This window comes from Pteropus medius, unplaced genomic scaffold (assembly GCF_902729225.1).
Source record: "Pteropus medius unplaced genomic scaffold, Ma_sr-lr_union100, whole genome shotgun sequence".
NCBI classification, from domain to species: domain Eukaryota; kingdom Metazoa; phylum Chordata; class Mammalia; order Chiroptera; family Pteropodidae; genus Pteropus; species Pteropus medius.
This window is the reverse complement of record NW_024345505.1, coordinates 69,057-93,227: the sequence shown is the minus strand read 5'-3', so window position 1 is coordinate 93,227 and position 24,171 is coordinate 69,057. Positions and strand designations below refer to the sequence as shown.

The 24,171-nt window shown below is 43.9% G+C and overlaps 1 protein-coding gene across 7 annotated transcripts; it reads right to left on the bottom strand.

The window, feature by feature from the left end:
* Positions 1–15,692: 15,692 nt before the first annotated feature.
* Positions 15,693–21,942, bottom strand: GPRASP3 (G protein-coupled receptor associated sorting protein family member 3). 7 transcript variants are annotated; one of them, XM_039873964.1, is made up of 6 exons: positions 21,803–21,942; positions 20,922–21,039; positions 20,731–20,832; positions 20,247–20,343; positions 19,589–19,665; positions 15,693–19,263 (listed from the first exon to the last, which is right to left on the bottom strand). In XM_039873964.1, the coding sequence occupies exon 6, from the start codon at positions 18,990–18,992 to the stop codon at positions 17,373–17,375; it is 1,620 nt and encodes a 539-aa protein (XP_039729898.1). In that variant the 5' UTR covers positions 18,993–19,263; positions 19,589–19,665; positions 20,247–20,343; positions 20,731–20,832; positions 20,922–21,039; positions 21,803–21,942; the 3' UTR covers positions 15,693–17,372. The 7 variants fall into 7 exon arrangements, with proteins under 7 accessions (XP_039729898.1, XP_039729900.1, XP_039729897.1 ...); XM_039873966.1 differs by lacking the exon at positions 21,803–21,942 and adding an exon at positions 21,625–21,768; XM_039873963.1 differs by lacking the exon at positions 21,803–21,942 and adding an exon at positions 21,433–21,574.
* Positions 21,943–24,171: the final 2,229 nt, after the last annotated feature.

Here is a 24,171-nt window from a genome sequence, read left to right as displayed (position 1 = left end):
ATATTGCTGAGAGAAATTAAAGAAGACCTAATAAGTGGGGAGACATCTTATGTTCATGGACCAGAAGATTTAGTAGTGTTAAGATGTCAATTCCGCTCAAACTGATCTATAGTTTCAATGCAAACCCAGTAGAAAATACGTAGATACCTTTTTAAAGAAATTGACAGGATAATTCTAAAATTCATGTAGAAATAAAAAGAACCTAGGCTATGAAAATAATTTTGGAAAAGCGCAGAGTTGAAGGGTGAACACTACCTGATTTCAAGACTCATATAAACTTTCAATCATCAAGACAGTGTGGTATTGGTACCAAGGTCGAAAAGAAGATAAAAGGAACAGAATAAAGAGTTAATACACCCACATGTGTATGGATATCTGATATTTACATAGATAAAAAGCAATTCAGTGGAAAAGGGAAAGTTTTTTCAACAAATGGTGCTGAACAAATGGATATCCATATGCAAATAAATTAACTCTGATCCATATATGCACCATATACAAAATACAACTCAAAATGGACGTTAGACCTAAATATAAAACTGAAAGCTATGAAATTTCTAGGAGAAAATTCTTGTGCTCTTGGGTTAAGTAAACATTTCTTATATATGACGCCAAAACAAAATCTAAACTGTATGGGAACATATTTATAAATAGGACTTCCTCAAACTTAAAATCTTCTCTTCCAAAAACATGGTTGAGAGAATGGAAAGATCAGCCGAAGACTGGGAAAATTATTTGAAAATCACATATCTGACAAAGCCTGTATCTGAAATATAGAAAATCACTTCACAGTCAATAAGAAATCAACAGACACTCTACTAAATAAATGGACCGACGATCTGAACGGACTCTTTATCAAAGAATATACAAATAGCAAGTAAGCACATGAAGAGATGCTCAGCATTAGTCAGGAAATAAAAATGAAAAGTACAATGAAATACAACTACACTGTTCTGAGAATGGCTAAAATGAAAAAACCTGAACATATTAAGCCTTTGCCGGATTGTGAAGGAGTGAACTCTCATACACTGCTGGAGGGAATAAAAAATGGTACTACTAGTGTGACAGTATCTTAACAATGTTATTTTTACATCTATTATATGATCCAGCAATTGCATTCCTAGGATTTAGCTGAGAGAAAGAAAGCATATGCCCATACAAAGACTTATGCACAAATGTTTATAGAACCTTTACTTAAAAGAGGCCCGAATTGAAAACAACTGCCTATCAAAAGATGGATGGATAAAACAAATAGTGGTATATCCATATCGTGGAATAGTACTTAGCAATAAATAATAGTCAATCATGCAACAACATGGGTAAATCTAAAAGTAAATAGGTTGAATAAAAGAAGCCAAACAGAAAAAGAAAACATTCTGTATGATTCCATTTACATGAAATTATAGGGAATGAAAATTAATCTACTGTTTCAGAAGATCAATGGTTGCCTGGAAATGGGGAGGGGTGGGAAGAACATGGAGACTGGGTATAGGTAGATAGAAAGATTACGAAAGGGCAGGAAAAGTTTTTGGGGTGATGAATATATTCATTACCTGGGCTGTAATGGTTTCGCAATGTATACATATGTCACAACCTAGTAAAGCATGTACTTTCAATATGTGCAGTATATTGGATATCAACCATACTTCAATGCAGCATTTAAACATATTTGAATTTTTCTAAGTCTTTGATGAAATGAAATGAATCAAGACAATTCCCACTAATATGCTCTTGGCATATATTAACAGATCCACATTATCACATTATGTCTTATCATCTTATCAAACTGATAAGCAACAACATATGTCCAAAATAGGAATAATCGTTTGCAATGAGATAGATCTAAATATTTAGAAAAAGTTGATAGATATTTCCATCTTAGGTAAAGAAATGAAAATGTTACCATCTGACAAAATAATCACTGTGATATTTAAGAATACTATGTAGTCTTTTTTTAGAGAACATGGCTGTGTGTTATTATGACAAGATAAATTTTAGGATAACTTATTTTTGAAAAATGATCAATCATTTTACCTGATATTTTTAACTAATACATGAAAATTTCCTGACTTCTACATAATTTCACTGTAGGATGGATAAAAATGTGGCTACCTGGAAAGACTCCATATTACAATCTCACAATACCTTGCAAAAACAAAAAACAAAAAAAATCCCTACATATTTCAACCATTACCCATCTAATGGTACTAATGGGAATAGTGATTTTTATTCATAGTCAAAATACACGTAAATTTATTGTACGACCATGATAAATATCAAGATCCTTCCTCAAGCTGGAAAATTCAATGTTTTTAGACAAAAAAGTCTTCTCTAAGAAGAGCCTCAGGGCTATTGAAAAGCATGCAGCTGCTGATGGGCTCTAATTCCACCTGCTCTTTCTCCTCCCCAACCCAGATGAGATCAAAGTAGCTTCCCTACTTTTAGGCTGCTGGTATGTGACCCCCACAGGAGCAATTCCACGACCTGCTTTTGTTCAAATCTATGAACTCACTTGAGCCATGCATCAGATCCCACCAGTGTTGTGACATGTTGGGGTCTCCTGAGGACTGCTGCCCTTGAACCTGGAGTAGAAGCCTTGGCAGCCATCAGGACACAGATCCTCAGAACCTGCCTCCATGAACACCTGATGTGAGCTCTGCCACCGGCTTGAGGAGCTGCAGAGGGACAGACAGGTCCAGCATCACTACACTTTACTGGTGTGACTATGTGCCCAACGCCATGCTAGGCACTGGGTTAGTGACAATGACACTGATACCAGTGAGTAGTGATCCTAACAAGCAGATGTTACAATGGGCTTCTCACCAGGGCCTTTTCTCCTTTCCTATTCTATCCCCTAACGACAAAGTTGAAAAGGAATAAGAGGCGGCCTGAGTTCGCGCAGGCATCACGATCTCGCGATAACCGCAGGGCCAGGGGTCTGTTTGTGTCAATACGGCGTGTTCACAGCGATCCTGTGGGTTAAGCATCCTCGTCCCCACTTTACAGAGGGGGAAGCTGGACTGAGAGTGCCGTTGCCCGTCTTACCTCCCGTGCCCCTGCCTTTAGATGGAAAGTAGCTCTAGGACTCCCCTGGAGCAGGACACCACACTCACTAGGGCCTGGCGCGACCATGGCGTTACCATGGCGTTACCTACGCGACCACCAGAGCACCGAACCCCAAAGCGGGAAAGCGGCAGCTCAGATCAGGATCCCTCGGTCTCCCCAGACCCCAGGGAGGTTCAGCGCCCACCGCGGGGACCCACACCCTCAGCTGAGTCCCAAACACCTGAAGGCTGGGACCTGCTCTACTGCCAGACCAGGTCACTCTCTATTGAAAAATCTCAAGATCACTGGATTAATGTCAGGTTTCCGTGGCAACTGCAAAGTGCATGCTTATGCTCCACACTGGAATCACCTTTGCAAAGCTCATAGTCTCCTTGCCTTTTGCTAAAAGTAAAACATTTTCGCTCTTCAGAGAAAGCCACATGGAAAAGTATACTAATTAGAGGCACTACACTAGGACACTGGCAATTATTGGAAGCTGACCAGTCACTGGAACAAAGCATGCCCATGTCATCGGGAATCGTGTTTGCTTTAAAGAGACAGGAGGGGAGTATTATCAGTACGAAGATCCAGGGAGGTATCCTAGGGGTGTTGGAGATGAGCCAGCCTGGGAAGGTAAATGTATAAAATCACTCGCAATGCTAAACAGTTAGGCCTCTGTGGCAGAGAACTAAGAACTGTCTGTAATCATGTGACGGAGTGATACAGGCACATACACGAAACAAAAATGTCATTTAAGAAATCTCAGTTATTTCAGGGAGGCAGGCCTAAAATATTACAGTCATTCAGTAGGCAGCAACCCTACATTGGTTTATCCTGGGGAATTCTTATCCATTTCTTCCATGTGGAGGGACATTCATGACCAAAACTCTTCCAACCCCTCTACACACTCACTCTCGCTCTTTTGCAAGAATAACTTCCCTCATTAGTGAGGCTGGAAGGAAAAGCAGGGATTGCATAGCCCAGACCATCTCCTTTCAAATCTCTTAGTAACAATCTGTGTTTAGGGGGCCTATGTTCTGCTCTGCCCCCGCGGTTGGGACTTACAATGGGCTCACTCCCCCTCTCCCCTTTTCTCTGTCACAGCAGCTCCCCTACTATTACTAAGGTCTTGCTCCAAAATACTTGAGTCATTAAGGAGCTCCCAAAATACATCCCTTCTCCACATCTGAGCTCTGAACCAACTAAGAAATAGGACGATAGAATAAAGAATGCCATTCATCAGTTCTATTCCTTACAAATGTGATATTGGAGAAAATGGCTTAGATCTGCAGGCAAGGTGCTGCTTCTTAATTAACCCCAGAATGGGACAGATTTGTCCACCCAGCAGTCCTGGATTGAGACAGTGACAAAGGCTTCAGACTGCAATGTGTATCTATCTGCTGCCTAGTGAAGGAGTCCTGTCTACATGTGCCCAAGGAAGGTGTCTTCCTTGCAAGGCTATCACTGAGCAACAGAAAGTGTTTCAGGGTGCCTTCTTTGAGGAACACTTCTCAAAGTGAATAACTACTCCTTGTTCTGATTGCATACTCACCAAGCCACATTCTGCGGATATGGCTTTCCATGTGGCTCATGGAGCCATTTGTAGTACCGGCCTCTCAATTCTTTAACATGTATGATTGCACTGAAGGCTCATGTCATGGAGGGAGATTGGGATGAGTTTCTAAGTTCCAAGAGTAGGGTGAAAAGCACATCATAAAAATTCCGTTGGTAATCCTTTCAAGAAGATATTGATGAAACAGTCAGAAGTCGATACCCACACGTAGCAGCCAAACATAACAAAGACCTACCAAGGCTTCAAGGATAAGAGAATCTCTGTTTTAACCAATGATAAAAGACCACAGAAAAAGAGGAAGACTGTGCCCAGACCACAATCTTGGATATCCTTTTCAACTTTACAAAATCCTCAAACAATAGCCACTTACTATCTTTTGGGACTCTGTGGGGTTGACCAGGCTCAGCTGGGTGGTTTTCCGCTCCATGTGGAATTTGTCACCTGGGGCTACAGTCATCTGGAGGCTCCACTTGGCTGGGACATCCAGGAGAGCTCACTCACATAAATAATTGGTGCTGGCATCTGATGGGAGCTCAGCTGGGGCCGTTGACCAGAACACCTTGGTTCTCTTCTACATAGCCTGTCATGGGTTGGGCTGCCGAATAAAATATAGGACACCCAATTAAATCTGAATTCCTGATAAACAATAAATAATTTTTATGTATGTATGTTGCATGTAATATAACTTGGTTTATCTGAAATTCAAACTCAGCTGGCATAACATATTTTTACTTGCTTAACCTGGGAATCTTAAGAAAAAATCCTATGAATCCGTAGATTTAACGACCATCTGAGGTGACTCTTCCAATGGGGCGGGTCTGGGGAAAATGAGCAGATCAGATGAGAAATACAGACAAAAGCTCATATTAACACAGAAAAACTGGCAATAAAGACAAATCCGGTTGATGGAATGAAGTGGAAATTGACACTTGTATACACTGTTGGTACCAAACAGACATATCTGTTTTCTAGGGCCCATGTTATTACAACTTAGAAATGTGAATGGCCTTTGATACAGAAGTCCTGTGTCTATCAACAGGAGCATTTAAGGTGAGGGTTTAGACAAAGATCATCAAGGTAATTCTAACGGGCATCGAGGTTAAGGGGCCCTGACTGAGGGGCAGGTCATGTTGACACATGAGTTTCTTGTTTCAGGAGGAAAGACAGCTACTATGTATGAAGGAGCATGTTTAGAGGGGCCCAACTCCAGTTTCTTTGTGTTATTGGCTGGATTTAATCCTCAAGACAATCCTGGTGGTGAAGTATCACTATCCTCTCGTAACGGACATATGTGACTCCAAAGCACGGGCTACTGGGCACACAGATGGCAAAGAGGTTGCCTGCTTCCCATGCCACTACCAGAGACAGGGATGGGACCTGGCAGCCTAGGCGCTTTTAGTTGCTGGTGGAAGAGCATTAGCAAAGGGATCCAGACACATACTGCTGAGGTGGTTAATCTCTGCTCTTTCAGTGTTTACCCACCCTGCAGCAGGAAGCCAGGCTTGGTGCCCTTTCCCCTTCCCTCAAGGGAGGTTTGTGGCAGGGTTGGAAGCAGAACCTGTCCGAAGTCCATGTTTCTTCTGTCCTTCGGGAAAGCTTAATCTCATGTGGAAGATAGGGCTGCTTGTACTTGGTGGGCAGAGGAAGGCCCCTAAAGACACAGAATGCAGTCAGGAAGGGAAGGAAGTACAGATGTCCACCATAGGGGGCTAGTTGAATTCTGTACAGTATATCTACTTCCTAGATATACTATGCAGGTATAAAAGGTGATGAGGACTCCCCTCTGTACAGCCATGGAGTGATCGCCAGGATGTTTTAAGTGAAAAATGCAAGGAGCAGAAAAATGTATAGAGTTCTTGCTGTCCAGTATGGTAGCTACTAGCCACACAGGGCTATTTAAAGTTAATAAATTATATGGTTATTTGTTTAATAAATTAAATTGAAATAAAATTATGAACTCAGTTCCTCGGTAGCACTCACTATGCTTCAGGTTCTCAACACCCACAGGTAGCTAGCTAGTGGCTACCAAGTTGGTCGGCATGGAATCAGAGCCTTTCAATCGATGCAGAAATTTCCATTGGACGCTGATGGTATAGAATGTGCCACCATTTAACTGTGAATGGGGAAGGAAATGAATATACATATATAATTTGCTTATATTTTTAAAAACTGGAAAGTTAAAACAAAAACTGATAAAAATGATTACCTATAACAGGATAGAGGAGCAGCCCAGGATGGAAGGAGATGATGCATGGTCTCATAAAATATAATATATAATCACTAGCCCCATGCACTGAAAAGAACAAGAAGCAGTGACCAACCCAATGGCAACGAGCAACTCTAGTCTCCCCACTGTAGGGAACCAGGCGTCCTTGGAGAAATGGCTGATTCTAGGTCGGGGTAGGGATTGTACCAGATGAGTCTGGAAAAAACTCTCCTACCAGAAAGCGTGTGAAAAACACAAAATCAACCAGAAGAGGCTCCTGTAGGCCAAAGACAGAGCAATTTGACATCAAATAAAATAATGACTACAATGGACGAAAACATATCAAATATACAAACATCTATGAGTCATGATGACACTCTAAAGGAAAAGCAAAACATAAAACAATGTCAGTGTTCATGTTTGGAGGATCCCAGAAAAACAATTCATTGTTATGAAAACTGGAAATACTGCAAAAGACTTAAACATTCATCCATTCCTTACTGTGTGTACCATGCTTCAGTGAAGCCCAAAAGTTGATGGGGGGAGATGTCCTTTATAAGAAACTTCTAGCTTACAAATGCAGAAGAAATTATAAAATTAGAACATCATTTTTTTTCAACTTTTAATGGAATGCAGATCTAGGCAATGATCTTCAGAGGCTGCCCAAAACTTTAGGTGAAAAGCAGATGAGAAATTTTATAATGGACAGATCAGACGAACAGCACCTGAACCCAGTGATTAATCTCAACATCAGTAGAAGAAGAAAACCAGACACATTGAACCTGCTGGTATAACACTATAGGAAGTACGTAACACCACATAGGAGGTACTCTTGCTGAAAAACCTGGATTAGATCAAGCCTCTAACTCTAATAGCCAATTTAGAGGAAACAGCCATGGTCAGAGGAACATAAAGAACAACACAATAGGGATCCAGTGAGCAAAACTGAGGATGAATACTCCAGCAGTCAAAAGTCCATATCTTAAGCAAATACATTCAAAAGTTTGAGAGAGAGAGAGAGAGAGAGAGAGAGAGACAGAGACAGAGACAGGAGATCCAGAGACAGAGAGACAGAGAGAGAGACAGAGACAGAGACAGAGAGAGAGATGAGAGAGAGAGGACAGAGAGAGACAGAGAGAGAGAGAGAGAGAGAAAGGACTTTCTTTAGACAACAAAAAAAAAGAAAAAGATGGGAAATGAAAAGTGTTGGAGAGGATATGGAGCAGTGGGACATTCACACGCTGCTGGTAGGAAAATAAATTAGAAGAACACTTGGAAAAACTGATTGGCAATATCTATTGAGCCGAACATACACATACCCAGTGACTCAGAAATGCCACTCTTAGGCATCTGTGACAGTGATATGCCCAAGATAAATGAAAAGATTTCTCCAGTCAAAAGATTATGTACGTGACATTCACAGCACCATAATTCATAAAAAGACTAAAATTGGAAAATACCCAAATCTCCACACAATTATTGTGCAATATCCAAACAATATAATACTATACATCAATGAGAACAAATGATCTACAATTATAGACAACAATAATGTAAATCTCACACACAATATGCTGATTAAAAGGAGTCAGACACAAAAGACGACACCATGTATGATTCCAGGAAATTTTCTTCTAATCTCCCAAACAGTTGGGGGCTGGATAAGAAATTCGACATCCAATTCCTTTTAGTTGAAGGTACTTCAGTGCCTGCTTATATCACCTGCAGGGTAGGTAACCTCGGAGAAACATGCATCCTCTGAGCCCTAGGAAAGTGATTCACTACACATAGGACCAAGGGTAATGCTGCGTCTGATGGACAGAAAACTGAGTGCAAGACAGGCGACATACCAGGCCCCAGGACCAGACCTAACCCACTCACTTTAGGTGACCTCAGATAAGTCACCATATCTCCTCTGGCCTCACCTGCCAAAGGAGTCTGAAAGCCCCGCCCCCCAAACAGTGAAGCCTAGGGCACAGAACAATGTGATGCCCATCAGAAAAGCACTCTGAGTTCCTAAAAGGGAGAAGAATTCACCATGGAAGTCCAAGGAATTATCTTAACAGCCAAGTTGTCTAATGCATAGTAACTGTGATCTGGTTAGCAGTGTCAGCTATGGAGACAGACGAGGGCTAAACCCCTAGTTCTACCAGCTCTAAATTGTGTGACTTTGAATATTAAAAGTATTCTTCACCAAAGAAGACTTCATCTTATAGTCACTAAGTCGTCTCATCTGTAAAACCAGGATTATGACTGTAGAAGTAAAAAGCTGAAAAACATAGCCTTGTCTTGGGGTTTTTAAAAAGACAAATGGTTAGGAATCACATTATTTAAAATTTAAAATTGTAAACTGCACAGATGTTGAGATAGTTGGCTCTCTCTGACCTTGGGAGAAGGAAAACATGTCTCAGTGAATCAGTTTCCTCTTCTGCAAAGCTGAGAAAGCACTCAACCTTACCTTATGGGTTGTTGCTTTGAAAATTAATTGAGTTGATATATGAAACCCCTGAGAACGGTGCGAGGCACACAGTAACAGCACCCCAAAATAGTTCACTATTTTTAACAGAAAACTTACAAGTTGAGATTTTTAGTTTTGAAAATGTCACAGTTTGCATGTATCTTTAATAAAGCTTAATCATTTACGGCTGAATCCTATTCATCAACTGATACATGTTTTAAATAGTTAATTTTCATTATAACCACTGTCGAATGCCTGACTACTTATCGCGAGAATATCACTAAAGCACTTGGAACAACTGATCTCAGGAAACAGCACCACCATTCCTGCAAGGCATGTGGCTGAACAAAAAGCCGAGGGATCATCCAGGATCCTGCCTTATCCTCACAACCCCCACAACGACCAACTGCCGGTCCCGCCTGCCCTAGCTCCAGCATGCCCCGTCCAGGCCACCCCTGACCTTTGCACACTGCTGCAGCTCTGGGCCCGTCCACCCTCGTCCCTCCCCTGGAGTCTGCAAGGTTCTCCTAGTGGTCATCTCCACAGCTCTCTTGTCCCTGTCCAGTCCATTCTGTACATAGCAGCCAGAGTCACCCTCTGAGAACATGAATCAGAGCATGTCACTCCCACACTCTATCCGTCCACCCTCAGAATAAACTCCTAACTCCCCACAGGCACAAAGATGTGACTTCGACCGCCTTCGACCTCCTCTCCTACCATCTGCACGTTGTCTGCCAGGCTCCAGCCACTGAAGCTTCTTGTCTGACCTTGGAACAAGTGGGTCATGCACATCACAGGGCCACTGACCAAAAGACCTTTCCAGGCCTGCTTTCTTCTTCTCATTCAGGACTCAGCTCAAATGCACTTCCTGAGAAAGAGCTTCACTGACAACTCCATCTATAAAAATCACTGTCCTCGCCGTATTCTACTCCGTCTACATGTTCGTTTTCTTCGAAGCACTCACACCCATATGGAATCGCCCCACTTATTGATGCATTTACCTGCTTGTCGCGTTCGTTTTATGAAACTAGAATGCAACGCCAGAAACCCTGCCCGTCTTGTTCTCTGTGCTGCGTTCCCAGTGCCTAGTTCAGTGCCTTGCATATAAACCACTGACTTAATTTTACACAAATGAAGGGATGGCTACCTATCTGACACTTCAGAGATGACACATATTTAAAGCTGAGTAGCAGGAGAAATTGGCAAAGAAGTTAGACATTAAAGGATTCAAAAATTTAAGAAAACCTTGGAGTTAATCTACAGCAGTGCTTTTCAAACTTGGATGAGTACCTCGACCAACTGGGAAACTGTTCAAGTATCAAAGTACTTCCCGCCCTACCTACGTGGAGTGGGTCCAGGAATCTGCAATTGTAACAAGCACTCCCTGACAATTTCAATAAAGTGGCCCATGGACCACACCTGCAGAAATCCTGACCTAAACAGCTGACATTTGTGTAGCATTAATTTAATGTGTACCAGGCAGAGTTCTGTGCCATCTGGGGTGCCTCTGTCAATGTAATTACTCAAAAGTGCACTGGTCCCTCCCTCCTGCCTATGACCATAGATAGCTTTCCCACTTGAATCACACTTAAAACTCCACAATGTTTCTGGGTGGTTGGGAACACTGGGTATTGTTACCTGGTTGTAGAGATCAGGCTCGAGGAAAGGGTGGTGACTTTCCTGAAGTGTCCCAACGACGGGACCTTGATCTCTTCATTCTTGCTCCAGGAACCTGTCTGGCACACTTGACATCACACTCAGTTCTTCTGCATCTGCCCTTTTCCTGGGGCTCGGAGTCCATACCTCTCTGACGTACTACTAGAAGGATGAGACAGCACGTGGAATAGAGAAAAACATGAGAGAATGGGAAAAGCACATGAAATGCAGGGAAAAGGGGTGAGGATGTGCTCGACTGTCTCCACTCAGTTCACTGGAAGCTGTGCAATGACACTCTGCCTCTCCCCCAGCTCCACCACACACCCTCCTCCCCTCACAGCAGTGACATTGAAGCTCACATGTCGTGGAAACGTGGGCTTATCCCTGCTCGCTGTTACATGTCCAAGTATTCTCTCTGGTAATCATGCTATGATGCTAATGGCAGAGGTATCACACTGACAGAATAAAGGAATAACGTAGGAATGGAGAAATAAAATTTGGTGAGGGTATACTAGATGCCACACATTGCATATTATTATTTTCAGACGTTTTCTCTCTAAGACCTCAAGGCCATGCTCTGAGGTGTGCATCATTCGTTCTACAGATGGGAGACAGGCTCAGAGAAGAACATACATGCTTAAGGAAGTTGACAGAGGTGTCAAATGGTCACAGAGGCCAACTTGAAGGGCTAACACTGGCCAATTCTGAGACCATTTGAGCATTAAAATATATAATTTTAATAAATCCTTTGAGAGAAAATGGGAATCTAAGGGTCACACCTATATAAATGAAAACAATTAATTAGTTATAATTAATTAATTAGTTATGATTGTTCATTAGTTTTAATTAATTAATTAGGTGTAATTAATTAATTCACAAGAGGGGATAGGGAAAGCTCAACCCTACAGTCTAATGCTAACTAATAATTCTAGAAGGAATGACAGAATGGGAAAAGCAATACTTGACAGAAACCGTAGTAACAAGTGACTCAAGCAAGAATCATAATTGGATGCTCAGACCACGTCAAGTCCCACTGCAGTAACCGAGTCACCATAGTAACCATGTTGGCTGAGTAAAGATGGAGAAAAATAAACGATATCCACCCTGATTGAGTCCCAATATGTGCTGGAAATTAAAAGGACTGGCATAATGCACAGTAATTAACTTCAAGTATTCTTCATAATAAACATTCCCGGCAATCTCTCTCTCCTCCTCCTCCATCCGCTCTCCCACCCATCACTTTGTCTCACCACCCAAGATCCCAGGAATTCGTTGAGGTAGATTTGCCAGAGTGTAAAGAAAACTCCCCATAATTCAACAGATTCATTTCTGACCATGCACATAAATTTTCAAAGCCACTAAACTATTTTAGTGATGGATTTTTCTGGAGATGACCTTGTAGAATTGCCTCTGGAACATTTTTCTCCCTAGTTTCAGTAGATTGACAATAACAGATAAAAGCTGACTTGTAAGTACAGGCAAATGCATGTAATGCATCAAATACTTTTTCCATCCTAGAGTAACTTATGTTTTCTACCGAAAAGATTTCTCAACAGCTTCTGTCGAACATTTATTTGGCTTCTGATAGTTTAATGAAAATAAAATACAAAGATTTTAATTAAAAATACTGCCATTTACAATAGCAACGAGAAGCGTGAGATACTTCGGAATGATCTGTCCATGGATGTGCAAGCCCTGTACATTGACTACTACAAGACATTGCTTAAAAAATTAAAGGAGACATAAATAAATAGAAGGACGTACCATCTTCATTGTTTGGAAGACTCTGTATTGTTAAGATACCTATTCTCCCAAACTAGTCTATAGATTCAATGCAATCCTAATAAAAATCCTAGTAGACACTTTTTAAAAGAAATCGACAGGATGATTGTGATCCAGTTGTCACATCCATAATACAGACTGTTATGTAACCTTTAAAATGGTATAAAGAACAACACAGAGATGATTTTTTTTTGGCCTCTGAGAGCAGCGAAGATTGAAAATATTGATACTGAGTGTTGGCGAGTATATAAAGAAATAGACATTTGTGCTCCATGGGTTGAGAGGATATGTTTTAAAGGCCAGTTAAGTAATATATATCAAAATTTGTAAATGTCCACGAGAAGAGGAAAAGCAGCTCCTGACATTCAGGAGCTGGCCTCGCACTCACAGCTAGGCCTTGGTGATTTCTTGTTGAATATAAACAGTTTCACAGAACATTAACATCTGATAAGGCCACTCTGTGACTTGATGTATCAAGACAAAAACAGGACCACTCTGTAACCATGTATGAACACAGAGAAACATTGTCTCAATCACAAAAATGACCAAAGATCCCCCTAATCTGGCTATTATGAGTGACTGCTAACTTCTTTACCTATCACTTTTGCCTTAGTCTAGTCTTTCCCATTTGTAGAGTAAGAGTGATTTGGATAACAAATGATAGAATTACTCCTGCTTCCTGAGAGCTTTCTATCTACAGCAAAGCCTCGATTCCTTAAATCCTCTCCCAAATCACCTAACACAAGTCCCAATCCTATAATAAGTCATCTCTAAACCCTTTTATTGAAGCACTCCATGATTCCCCACGGTGTGTGTCCCCCCTCTCTGTAACTCGGTTCGTTCAAATACAAGCATGTTCCTGGCGGTTTTTAGCTGGAGAGCATTGCCTTTCATGATCTTGGACAAAGCAGTTCCGCTTCAAGGAATTTATCATACAGAAATATTCAAACGAGCATAAAGATATCAACAAGGATGCATCAATTTGCATGGGGAAAAATATACGAACATGTTAAAGAATAGGGAAGAATATGCTAAAAGGTATGTTGCATGGAAACTACAAAATGCTGCTGAGAGAAATTAAGGAGACCTAAATCAGTAGAGATACATTTTGTTCATGGGCCAGAAGAGTCAACATTGTTACGATGTCAGTTCTTCCTTAATCGATCTATTGATTCAAAGCTATCCTCATCAAAATCCCAGCTGGAGTTTTTGTAGAAATTGACAAGCCGATTCTAAAATTCATGTGGAAAAGCAAGAAAAAGAATCAACAAAATAACTTTGAAAAATAATAGAGGACTCACACTGCCTGATTTCAAGACATTATAAAGCTACAGTAATCAAGACAGTGTGGCATCATAATCAAGATACAGAAGTAGATCAAAGGATCAAAAGTCCAGAAACAGACCCATACATTTAGGGACTACTGTTTTGTTTGTTTGTTTGTTTGTTTATTAAAAATTATCGGGGGAGGGGGAAGGTGGATAGGGGTCAAAGGAGTCAAATATTTGGTGACAGAAGAAAATCTAACTTTGGAAGGGCCAACTGATGTTTGACAAAGATGCAAAGGCAACTTAGTGGAGAAAGAAATCTTTTAAGCAAGTGGTTGGTGCTGGAAAAATTGGCTATCGCTATGCCAAAAAAATGAACTTCAACTCATATCTTGTATCATACACAAAACACTCGAAATGGATCACAGTCTGATACGTGAAACCGAAAAGTATAACTTTCAGTATATAGGATAAAATCTTTGTGACCTCGGTTAGGCAAAGATTTCTTACATGTAACACCAAAACACAACTGGTAAAAAGAATTGTTCTTCATCAAAATTAAAAACTTCTGCTCTTCAAAACACACATTTTTAAGAGAATTAAAAGATAATCCACAGACCTGGAGAAAATATTTGTAAAACATATCTGATTAATAGACTCGTATCCAGTATATATAAGAAACTCTTAAAATCAACAGTAAACACGAACCGGCCACTTTTTTTTTTTTTTAAAGGCAGTAAGTTTTACACATACTTCGCCCAGGATATCTGGATGGCAAATATGCATATGATGTTCAACATCGTTAGTCATTAGAGAAATGCAAATTAGGTCTGCAATGATATATAGCTAAATTAAAAAGACTGACCATACCAAGTGTTAGCAAGGATGTGGAGAAATCAGAACTCTCATACACTGCTGCAGGAACGTCAAATGGTATTTTGGAAAATGTACAAGTTAAACATATAACCTACCATATGATCCAGTCGTCCCACTCCCAGGTATTTACCGAAAAGCGAAGCGTATGTCTACAGAAACACCAGGACGCGAATGCTGATAGCAGCTTTCTCGTTGCCCAAATCCGGAAACAACCCAAATGGCGATCAATACGTGAATGGATAAGCAAACTGTAGTAAGCCATATAGTGGGATACTACTTGGCAATAAAAAGCAAGGACTATTGATACATGTAATGTGGATGGACCTCAAATAATTATGGTGAGTGAAAGAAGCCTGACTCCAGCCAGCCCCCTCCCAATACAAGCTGTATGATTTCATTTATATAAAATTACGGAAAACGGGAATGATTCTGTATCGTCAGAGCCGTGGTTGTCTGGGGGCGGGGAGACATAGGGCATGGTGGGAGGGATTACAAAGGGGCATGAAGAAACTTTAGGGGGTGATGGATATGTGCACTACCTTGATTGTGATGGTTTTAGGGGAGTATACATGCCAAGACTTATTAAATTGAATACTTTAAATATGTATGATTTAACGTATGTCAATCGTATCTCAATAAAGCTGTTAAATAAGAAGCATGTATAATACTAAATTGGAAAGATAATTGGAAAGACGAAAAGGCAAGTTGCAGATTACAGTCCTATTTTCACAAGAGAATAAATTTGTGCATACTGTTTATTAAGAGGATATGCAAGGGAAAATTAGGCACATGCTGTTAACACACAAAAAGCATGGAGTGATTCAAAAATATATTGTAGAAGCGTATTTATTGACATGGAAAGACATTCACAACGTAGTTAGTGGGGGAAAGCAGGTTACAATACAAACAGTATTTATAGGATATTGTTTTAGTTTCTTAACTGTTTAAAAATCTCAAAGCACATAACCCAATATTTTCACACACCGAGACAGTCCCTTCGGCTCAGACCAGGGGCTGTAAATGCTTATCAAGAGCCTCAGAGAACACAGCCATAGCCCAAAAGTCCTGGGGATGCTGAACCATATAGACTTCCAGGAATCGCTATCATGTTGGTTGAGGCAGCAGCGTCTCTGCTAGCTTTCCTGCTTTGTGTTGATGAAGCTGCAGTTCTGGGTCTAAATTTCTCCAATGAAGTTTATCTAGTACAGTTTTAGGTGGTAGAAAAGCAGGAAGTGGGCTAGTCTACTAAGTAAAAGATAGAGCCTTCTGGCCTTTCATGTGACACATATGAAATAAGTTATAAATGATAAAAAATTTATGATTTTTTCAAGGAGGAAGAAAGCAATTATCTTTTATAATGTATGACACAATGTACAGAATGATTTGTTATTTGGGGGGAGTACATACAGATTGAAAAAGTTAGGAAGGATATACAGCAAACTTCGTTTGCCGATGACTCCAAATTGACATCTTACACATTCAATAATTTTGGGCACCAACTATTTCCAGACACGACCAGTTCAAATCCATACACTCATCCCAGAGAGGTAAAGCCAAATCCCCGATGGACGTGTGAAATTTGGAGGAAGTAAAGAACTGCAAGGCTGGCAGGGACAATATCCACAGCAAATAGAATCATTAAACCCAGTCTCTGAGCCTCCAAGGCCACCACCTAAGAAAGTGAGGACGGCAAGGTAGCTTAGTGAGTGGGTTTTGGTTATCAGACGAAATCAGCTATGCCACCTGCCTGCTATGGGGATCTAGGAAAAAGCATTTAACCTAATTCTCTTTGGAGGTGATCCGGAATAATGAGTTATAATAATAATAAAAAAAACTCCCAGTATCTAACTCACAGGGCCACTGTGAGAAGGGGGGAGGAAAAAAACCTGTAAAATATAGTGTAAACATAGTACCTGACAAAAGAGCAGATACTCAGGAAATATTTCCTCCCTACACCTACCTCCTTTCTCTCCTGTGAGATGACTGACATAAATGAATAGTCTAACAAATGTAAGAGTTATAAATGTAGTAACAAAATTTGTAAAACTGAGTATTACATTTTATCTAGGACTCAGGGCCACTTCTGTATTGTAGAATGAGTTATCTGATGCAGGTAGTGCATCAGTGTGCACATGCCTTACTTCTGCAACCGCACTGTACGTTCAAGGATATTCTTTTTCTGCGATATGAAGCCACAAATGATCTAAGCAGAGACTAATGAACAAGTAAGCTTACTTAGGATGAACTGGTTCATTAAGTAAAATGTTAGAACGCGCCCCTTTCATCTTTACACAAGATAAAAATCAGACGTTTTCAGCTCACGATGTGATATTCATTTGAAAAATGGTCCAAGCTTAAACCTAGACACCGTCACAGGTAATACTGTTAAAGATGGAATGTATAATGTGCACACTGTAATGAACAAAACATTATGCAAGGCTCTTTGAGGCCAGCCAGCCTTTTAGTTTGGCGATCGTTCAAAGTGTTTTTTTTTATTTCTGGCTCATTTTACATCGTTTCGATAATCACTTTAACTTCACGGAAAATGGCCATGAGTGTATTATAACCCGAGTGATCGACAACTACAATTGAGCCCTTTCTGATATGCTCCTTTATGTTAATAAATATGGCCACGGCACTAACGAGATTGGCTTTTGCTTCTTTCTGGTTAAAGATAAGTTTTAATGCTGCTAATGCTTTTGTATCGATCATATCTCTGGCTGCAGCTGGGTTTTCAGACAAATTCAAAAATACTTTCAAAACAAGATTTCTGGTTTTATGATTTCCCAGGGATAGCAAATGAAAAAGCTCTGAAAAGTAACTGGCGACAATATGGTGATGGTTAGAGTCAGTAGTCAGCTGCCCTAGTATCTTCAATCCCGACTGCTGTCCGGGTGAGTTCAAGGGAAAAGACACGGTTTCCTTACACATATGCTTAACATGTAATTCAATCTTGCGTTGTCTTTCATTCCCAGAAGGGGGATTCAGGGTAATTATGGCCTTTTTCCTCCTTTCAGAGGAAGGAAAACTGAGCAAGCTTTCAATAAGTGTGACTACACCCACCTCATTAATGAACTCTTGTGCAAACGGATGAACATTATTGATCCCCATTGCGATCTGAGCTATTTTATGAATGAGGGGATCAGTAGTTGACTTAAGTAAGGTAACCAGTTTTTCAAATTCCTCAGAATTCATGTAGCATTCCATTTTGCAAGGGCAAGCAAATGGCTTAATCCCATTTGCTTCCCTGATCCTGATTTGGCGTCTGATCTCCTCTATGGTCTCAATACAAGGGTCAGAACCAAAGGGGTACTCAGGGCTAGGCTGTGAGCATGAGGGAGTGCTCCTAGAAGAACATGCTGTTGCCACAGGCAAAGAATGAGTATTTTCCTCGGCTGAGGCCAGAACAATGTATGAAGGAGGCCTTGCCTCAGAGGGGACTCGGGATCTAAATCCTAACACTGCTGGGGTGACGGCAGGAGCTTTGGGCCAGATAGTTACCTCAGACCAGTCCTTGGGCCTATTTTTTTCGTTAATTTCATCCACAGGCTGGGGCCTAACTATCCTACTCACGGGTCGAGGACTAGAGTCAAAACTAGTTTCATCTCCATCCCAAAACCAGTTCCCAATAACATTCTCTTCCTCCTCCACCTCCTCCTCCGCCCCTGGCCTAGCCTTGCAGCTAGGCCCAGCCGACACAGGCTCCGACTTCCCAGCACAGGCCGGGGGACCAGTATCAGCTTGACCTTCATCCTTAGCACTGGAACGATCGCCAGTCTCTTCTCCATTCCAGAACCAGGAACCAACACTGGTCTCGTCCCCAGCCCAGAACCAGGCATCAATACCAGCCTCATCTTTACACACGGACCGGGACCCAGCACTAGCCTCAGCCACAGAACAAAACCGAGATACTCTAGTGGCCTTGTCTTCAGCTTTGGGACTGACAGCAATCTTGTTCTTAGACACTGCCTTCATATCTGCCACTGCATCTGCCGGAGACCCTGCCTTGGCTACTGCTTTGGCCTGGGTCTTGGCTACAGGCCTGACTACGCAAGCAACCTCCCTCTTCGCTTCAGCTTTTACACCAGCCTTTTTTGCAGTTCTGGCCTTATTTCTACTCCTAGTCATGGCCGAAACCCAGTTATATAGACAGCCTTGGCCTTGGTTCTCAACGTGTCCCAGGTCCGTGTCTTGACACTCTCACTGGGTCAGAGAAAAACTCTGTAGCAAGAGGCAGAGCCAACTGTCAGTTCAGCAGCCTCACGGTCCTTTCCAAACACGCAGCCTGTCAATGACACAGACAGAGGGCAGAGGTGCTCAGGCTGAGCAAGATGATGGTTCCGAGTGGAGACCTGTTGAAAGCGATCATCTTCCACCACGGCCACCGCTGGAGATAGACCTGAAGTGGAAGAAAGAAATGGGCTTTGAGTCTCTTCCAACTGTGCTTATCTATGCAGACAGCCACACAGGCCACGAGAGAGTAGAGATGGACTGTGGGGTAGAAGTGGAATCGCAGAAAACTGTTACCTCATTTTATCCCTTCCACACTCCCACTAATGCCCAACGATGTCCTCCCCAGGCACTATTGCACTCTTTTCCCTACAATAAATAGTAGCAGGGATGATGAGAGAGCTTGCCGAAAGTGAGAGAGGCTAAGAAAATCCAGCCCTTTTGGTATACACCACTATACTCTCTAGGTCCATCCAGGTCGGCCTCACACCAACCTGCATTGAACTGGTATAATTTTCTCCTTCCTTGCTTCCAGCGTCGATAAGCCCTACAGCTGAAACCGCAGGCAGACCTATGGACAGAAACACAGGGAGGACTGGAATCCTGAGTTTTGGTAGGCAGATATGCACTCTGGTTTCTAAACCCAATACCTGTGCCTTTCCAAATCTACAGCTTTGGTTATACAGTTGACCCTCGAACAACGCACGGGGTAGGGGCGCTGACCTCCCGTGCAGTTGAAAACCCACGTATAACTAAAGTCGGCCCCCCGCAAACATGGATTCCCAACCACAGAGGCGAACCTTGAACAATCTGGGTTTAAGCGGCAGTCAGGAGAACTGCACGCGTCAACCGAACTGTGGTCGAATGAAAATAATCCACACGTGTTCAAACCCGTATCGTTCAAGGGTCAACTGTGTGACGTTTCTGGCCTTGGTCCTCCTCATGGCTTCCCTCCCCATTTCTTGGGTATCTTTCAGTTACCTTACAGGCACAATCCTGCCACACCCCACACCTACGTCCTACACACAAACTTAAGGGCAGCGGTGTCTAGAATACTGGAAGACAATGGCTCTAACACATGACCTGGTCTCGCCCACTTGCCGACAGCCAATTCCCATCCCCAATCAATAGGAGTACTATGCTCACACTCACCTTGGATCCAAATGAACTGTCTTCGTTCTCTTTCTCAATTAAATTCAAAGTGAACAGCTACCTACAGATTTCTACAGGAACCTATGAAGAAACAAACCTGCAGACAGACAAAAAGGCAGAGAAAAGAAAACAGAAGAGACTGAGATGGCTCAACCCTTACAAGTGTTGTTACGTATGCTTCTGTACACTCAGGGTCATGTTAAAAGTCTCCCACCAGTCTGCAACTCCAAGCGAGTCCCCATACATTCCTCTAAGATCTGCAGCTCGTCTAATTACACCTCCCAACTCTGAAGTCAGTCATTTTCCCAGCAGAGGCCACACCCCTCCCCCCATCCCCGAACAAAAATGAGGCACAAGCGTGGGTAGTGGAAAATAGGCAGCTGTATTTAGAAAGCAGGCAGTAACCACAATGGGGACGATTATTTCAATAGCAGCTTTGCATGCCCCCACCCTTTCTCCTTCTCCATGCATACACAGACCCTACCTCATTCACCACCTATGCCAGCCGCCCCTCAGAGCAGGGGCCCTCCGGAGACGCTATCCTTCGCACCAAAGAACAGTCCTGTAGCTGCAGAAAAGTCACACCCTACAGAAAGAGAGAGGGGCATTCAGCAAAACACAAGAAAATATGTTGACGACGGTAGAAAAACATCAGGTGAATGGCCAGATGCTCACAATTCAGGTCCTAACATCTCCTTTCCAACAATCAGGAGATAAGTAAGAAAAATGTCTCCCAACTCCCATGGTTCCTCAGGTAGCCACCCTCAGGAACTCCACAAATCTGCAGGACTACCTGTAAAAACAAAATGAGAGGGGCTGTGAAGGGTGGCTGGAGACGGAGTTTAGGTTTCCAGAACCAGAAATTAAAGCAACAGAATGACTCCCTGCGTTTAAAACGACTCTTCAGAAAGCTTTTCCCTCTATTCTGAACCGCCATTACCTCAACCTAGTAAAGTGGGCAGGGATGTTGAGAACAGATCCCGAACTAAACAGCACACTATTTACACGGATCCTTCCTGTGAGAGTCGACCGACTCCTCGCCCTGTCATTTGCCTGCCTGTCACTGCATGCAAGACCCAAATATAGATGGCGATGAAACTTGTATTCAGAGAAGGGTAAACATTTCACTTCGGTGTCTTCTTAATCTACCCACTCAGTCCCCCTTTTGCTGAAATCGCCAACCTACCGCGCGGACAGGAGACCTGGCATCAACCGGGCGCCTGTGGGAAGGGAGATCGCCCAGGACGCGGGGCCCAATGGGCCCCTTTCCAGATTCAGGGCCCGGAGCGGCCAACGTCCCCCCACCCTCACGGCGTCCCCCGGCCCAGCTCCCGCTCCGCCATTTCTCCCGCAGCTGCCTGGCCCACAGCCCTCTCACCGCACAGACACCGTGGAGGGCGGGGCGCGGGCAGCGGCAAAGCGGCCTGGGGAGCGGCCGGCGCGGTTCGCTTCCGCAGGAGCCCGGGGACCCTCCCTCGCCACCCCTGCGCCCTGGGCCGGGCCCGGCCCGCGCCGGTCGCCGCCGCCGCCGCCGCCGCCGCCTCGGCGCTGCGCACCTCTCAGGGACCGGTTCCGACCGGGTCGCCTCCTCCTCGCCAGGCTGCAAGCTGACCGACTGAGGGAGCACCCCCGCCGCCACCACACCCCCTCTTGCCTGTGCAGGCTCAGGACCCCGGTGGTCGGCCTCCCCTCCGCTCGGATTCCCACCGCCTTCCGTGCGCACCGAACTACAGAGAGGCGTCCCGGCCCCCGCGTGAGGTGCGAGGCCGAGCAGGGACTGCGCAGGACGCGGCACGAACCGCTGGCGACGAGAGTGTCGGGAAGGAGGCGGAGGGATACGGCACGAATGGGCTCGACGCCCGCTCCCAGGCCCACCGTAGTTCCGACCTGGAGGGGGCGGGGCCGGGACCCAGGGGAGCCCCCGCGCCAGGCACGGGTTAACGCCCGCCCGCCTCGCTGGACCTCCGCGGCCCCCCAGCGGGCGACCCCTCCCACGCTTCCGGCTCTGCGGTCTATGCCATAGACCCTATGGGTCCCGCGGGCGAGGGGCGGGGCGAGGCGAGCAGGATTCGGAGGTCGGATGGAGCCGCGCTGGAAGCAGCAGCGGATGGATACAGACCGGCCCTCGGTGAGAGGTGTGTGCGCGCGCGCACGGGGACCCCCGACTGCTTAGTGTCCGCCTCCTCCCCCTCCCCCATCCCGCCCGCCATCCGTCCTGGCCGCTGATGGGAGAGGGGCTGTGAGGATGCAGGCTGGGAGGGGAGAGGCGATCTAAGGCCAGACCACCCGGAGGTCCTACCCACCGCCCAAGTTCTTTCTTAGTTCACGGGGCCACGGCGGAGAGAGAAGTGGGAGGGGGCTGCTGTGGAGGCCTCACCGCTGCCCCTCTTCTAAAGGCACACCTAGATCTCTAACCCTAGGGAAGAATCCACTGCTCTGCACCCAGATTCATTCTTTCTGCCACACTGCTTTTTTTCCTCACTCGAAATGGTAACGTCTGTTGTCATTTTGTGGTCCCCACAGTTGTCCAAGAAAGAGGGCCTGGCCCTGTCAGGACCCGCACCGGCTCACACGATCGTCTTTGTCTGGTCCCACGGCCAAGTGTCAGGCGTCAGTTAGGGTCGGTCCTGGTTCCTCTTCCTCTGCTCCGTCAAGTCTTCTGCGGTCACTTCCAAGCTCTCATGAGCTTTGGCAGTGTGGCAAAGGGGCAGGGATAAGAACCAGCCTGGGTCTCAGCCCCTTGCCATACATACCTGTCCAGTTTATCTATTAGCGCTGTTAACATATTAATCACACATATTTTAAATTCCCTGATAATGGCCAAATCTGCATTACATCTGCATCTGGTTCTGATGTTTGCTTTGTATTCTCGAACTGCTTTTTCTTGTCTTTTAGCATGCCTTATACTTTTTTGTTGAAAGCTGGACATATGTTGGGTAATGCGAACGGAGGTAAATAGACCCTTGGCGAGAGGTTTTCTGTCGTGTGTAATGTTTACTGTAGGTGTAGGTGCCAGAGTCTTCAAGTTCTAGTGTCCTTGTTTTTGTCTCCCCTCTTACCTTGGGGCTTCCCTAATTACTCTTTGCAGAGAGAGTCCGCATGTTGCAACTCTTTGAGCTGTACTCCACTCCTGTTCTACTGCAGGCTTGTGACAAGGTGAAAAACGTGTGGAGACGTGTTCTGTATTCTTCCAATTAAGTTCCAGGGTTCTGTGGGCCCGTGTTCCTAGGCTGTGACCTTCACGAGTGTTTTGTAGCTTCTCTCTCCCCCTTATGTATAAATGGAAGACTAGAGTGGGCTGGGATAAGGCTCTGGGAAAAAGTTTTTTCCACTGTAGAGTAGGCCTTTCTCATGGAGAAGGCTCTGGGTGGATTTCACAAGAGCACAATTCCCCTCCCACTGCCAGAGCCATGAGGGGATCTTTCTGGGATCGTCACTGTGAGAACCTGCTGGAGTTCCTGGATCTAGAGCCCACTAAACCTCTTAAGACTGCACGTGGGGTTTCTCGCTCTCATACTATTCCACAGTCTCCAGTAATTTGTCAAAACTACCGTTTAAGTCTTCTCACCTCTTTATGTCTCTAGCCTTTTCTGCTCTATGTACGGAGACAGAGGCTGTGACTCGCCGGATTTGTCTTTTCTCTAGAATAAGTGGTGGTCATTTGCCCTGTGACCTCAGGTCTCTGAAGGGTCTGAGGTAAGTCACTGATTTTCAGTTTGTTCAGCTTCCTTTCTGGTTATAAGTACAGGAAGGATGAGTTCCAGAACTGAAACCGGAAGCCTGGCCTATGGATTTTAACTGGGTGGTTAAAGACCAGTGAACAGCTTTGGTCCTCTTCTTTTCAGCTGAACTTCAGATCTGGGAATAGAGTTGTCCTTGGAAACCTAGCTGTTCCATACATTTTAGGTCTTTTCCCTCCCAGGCA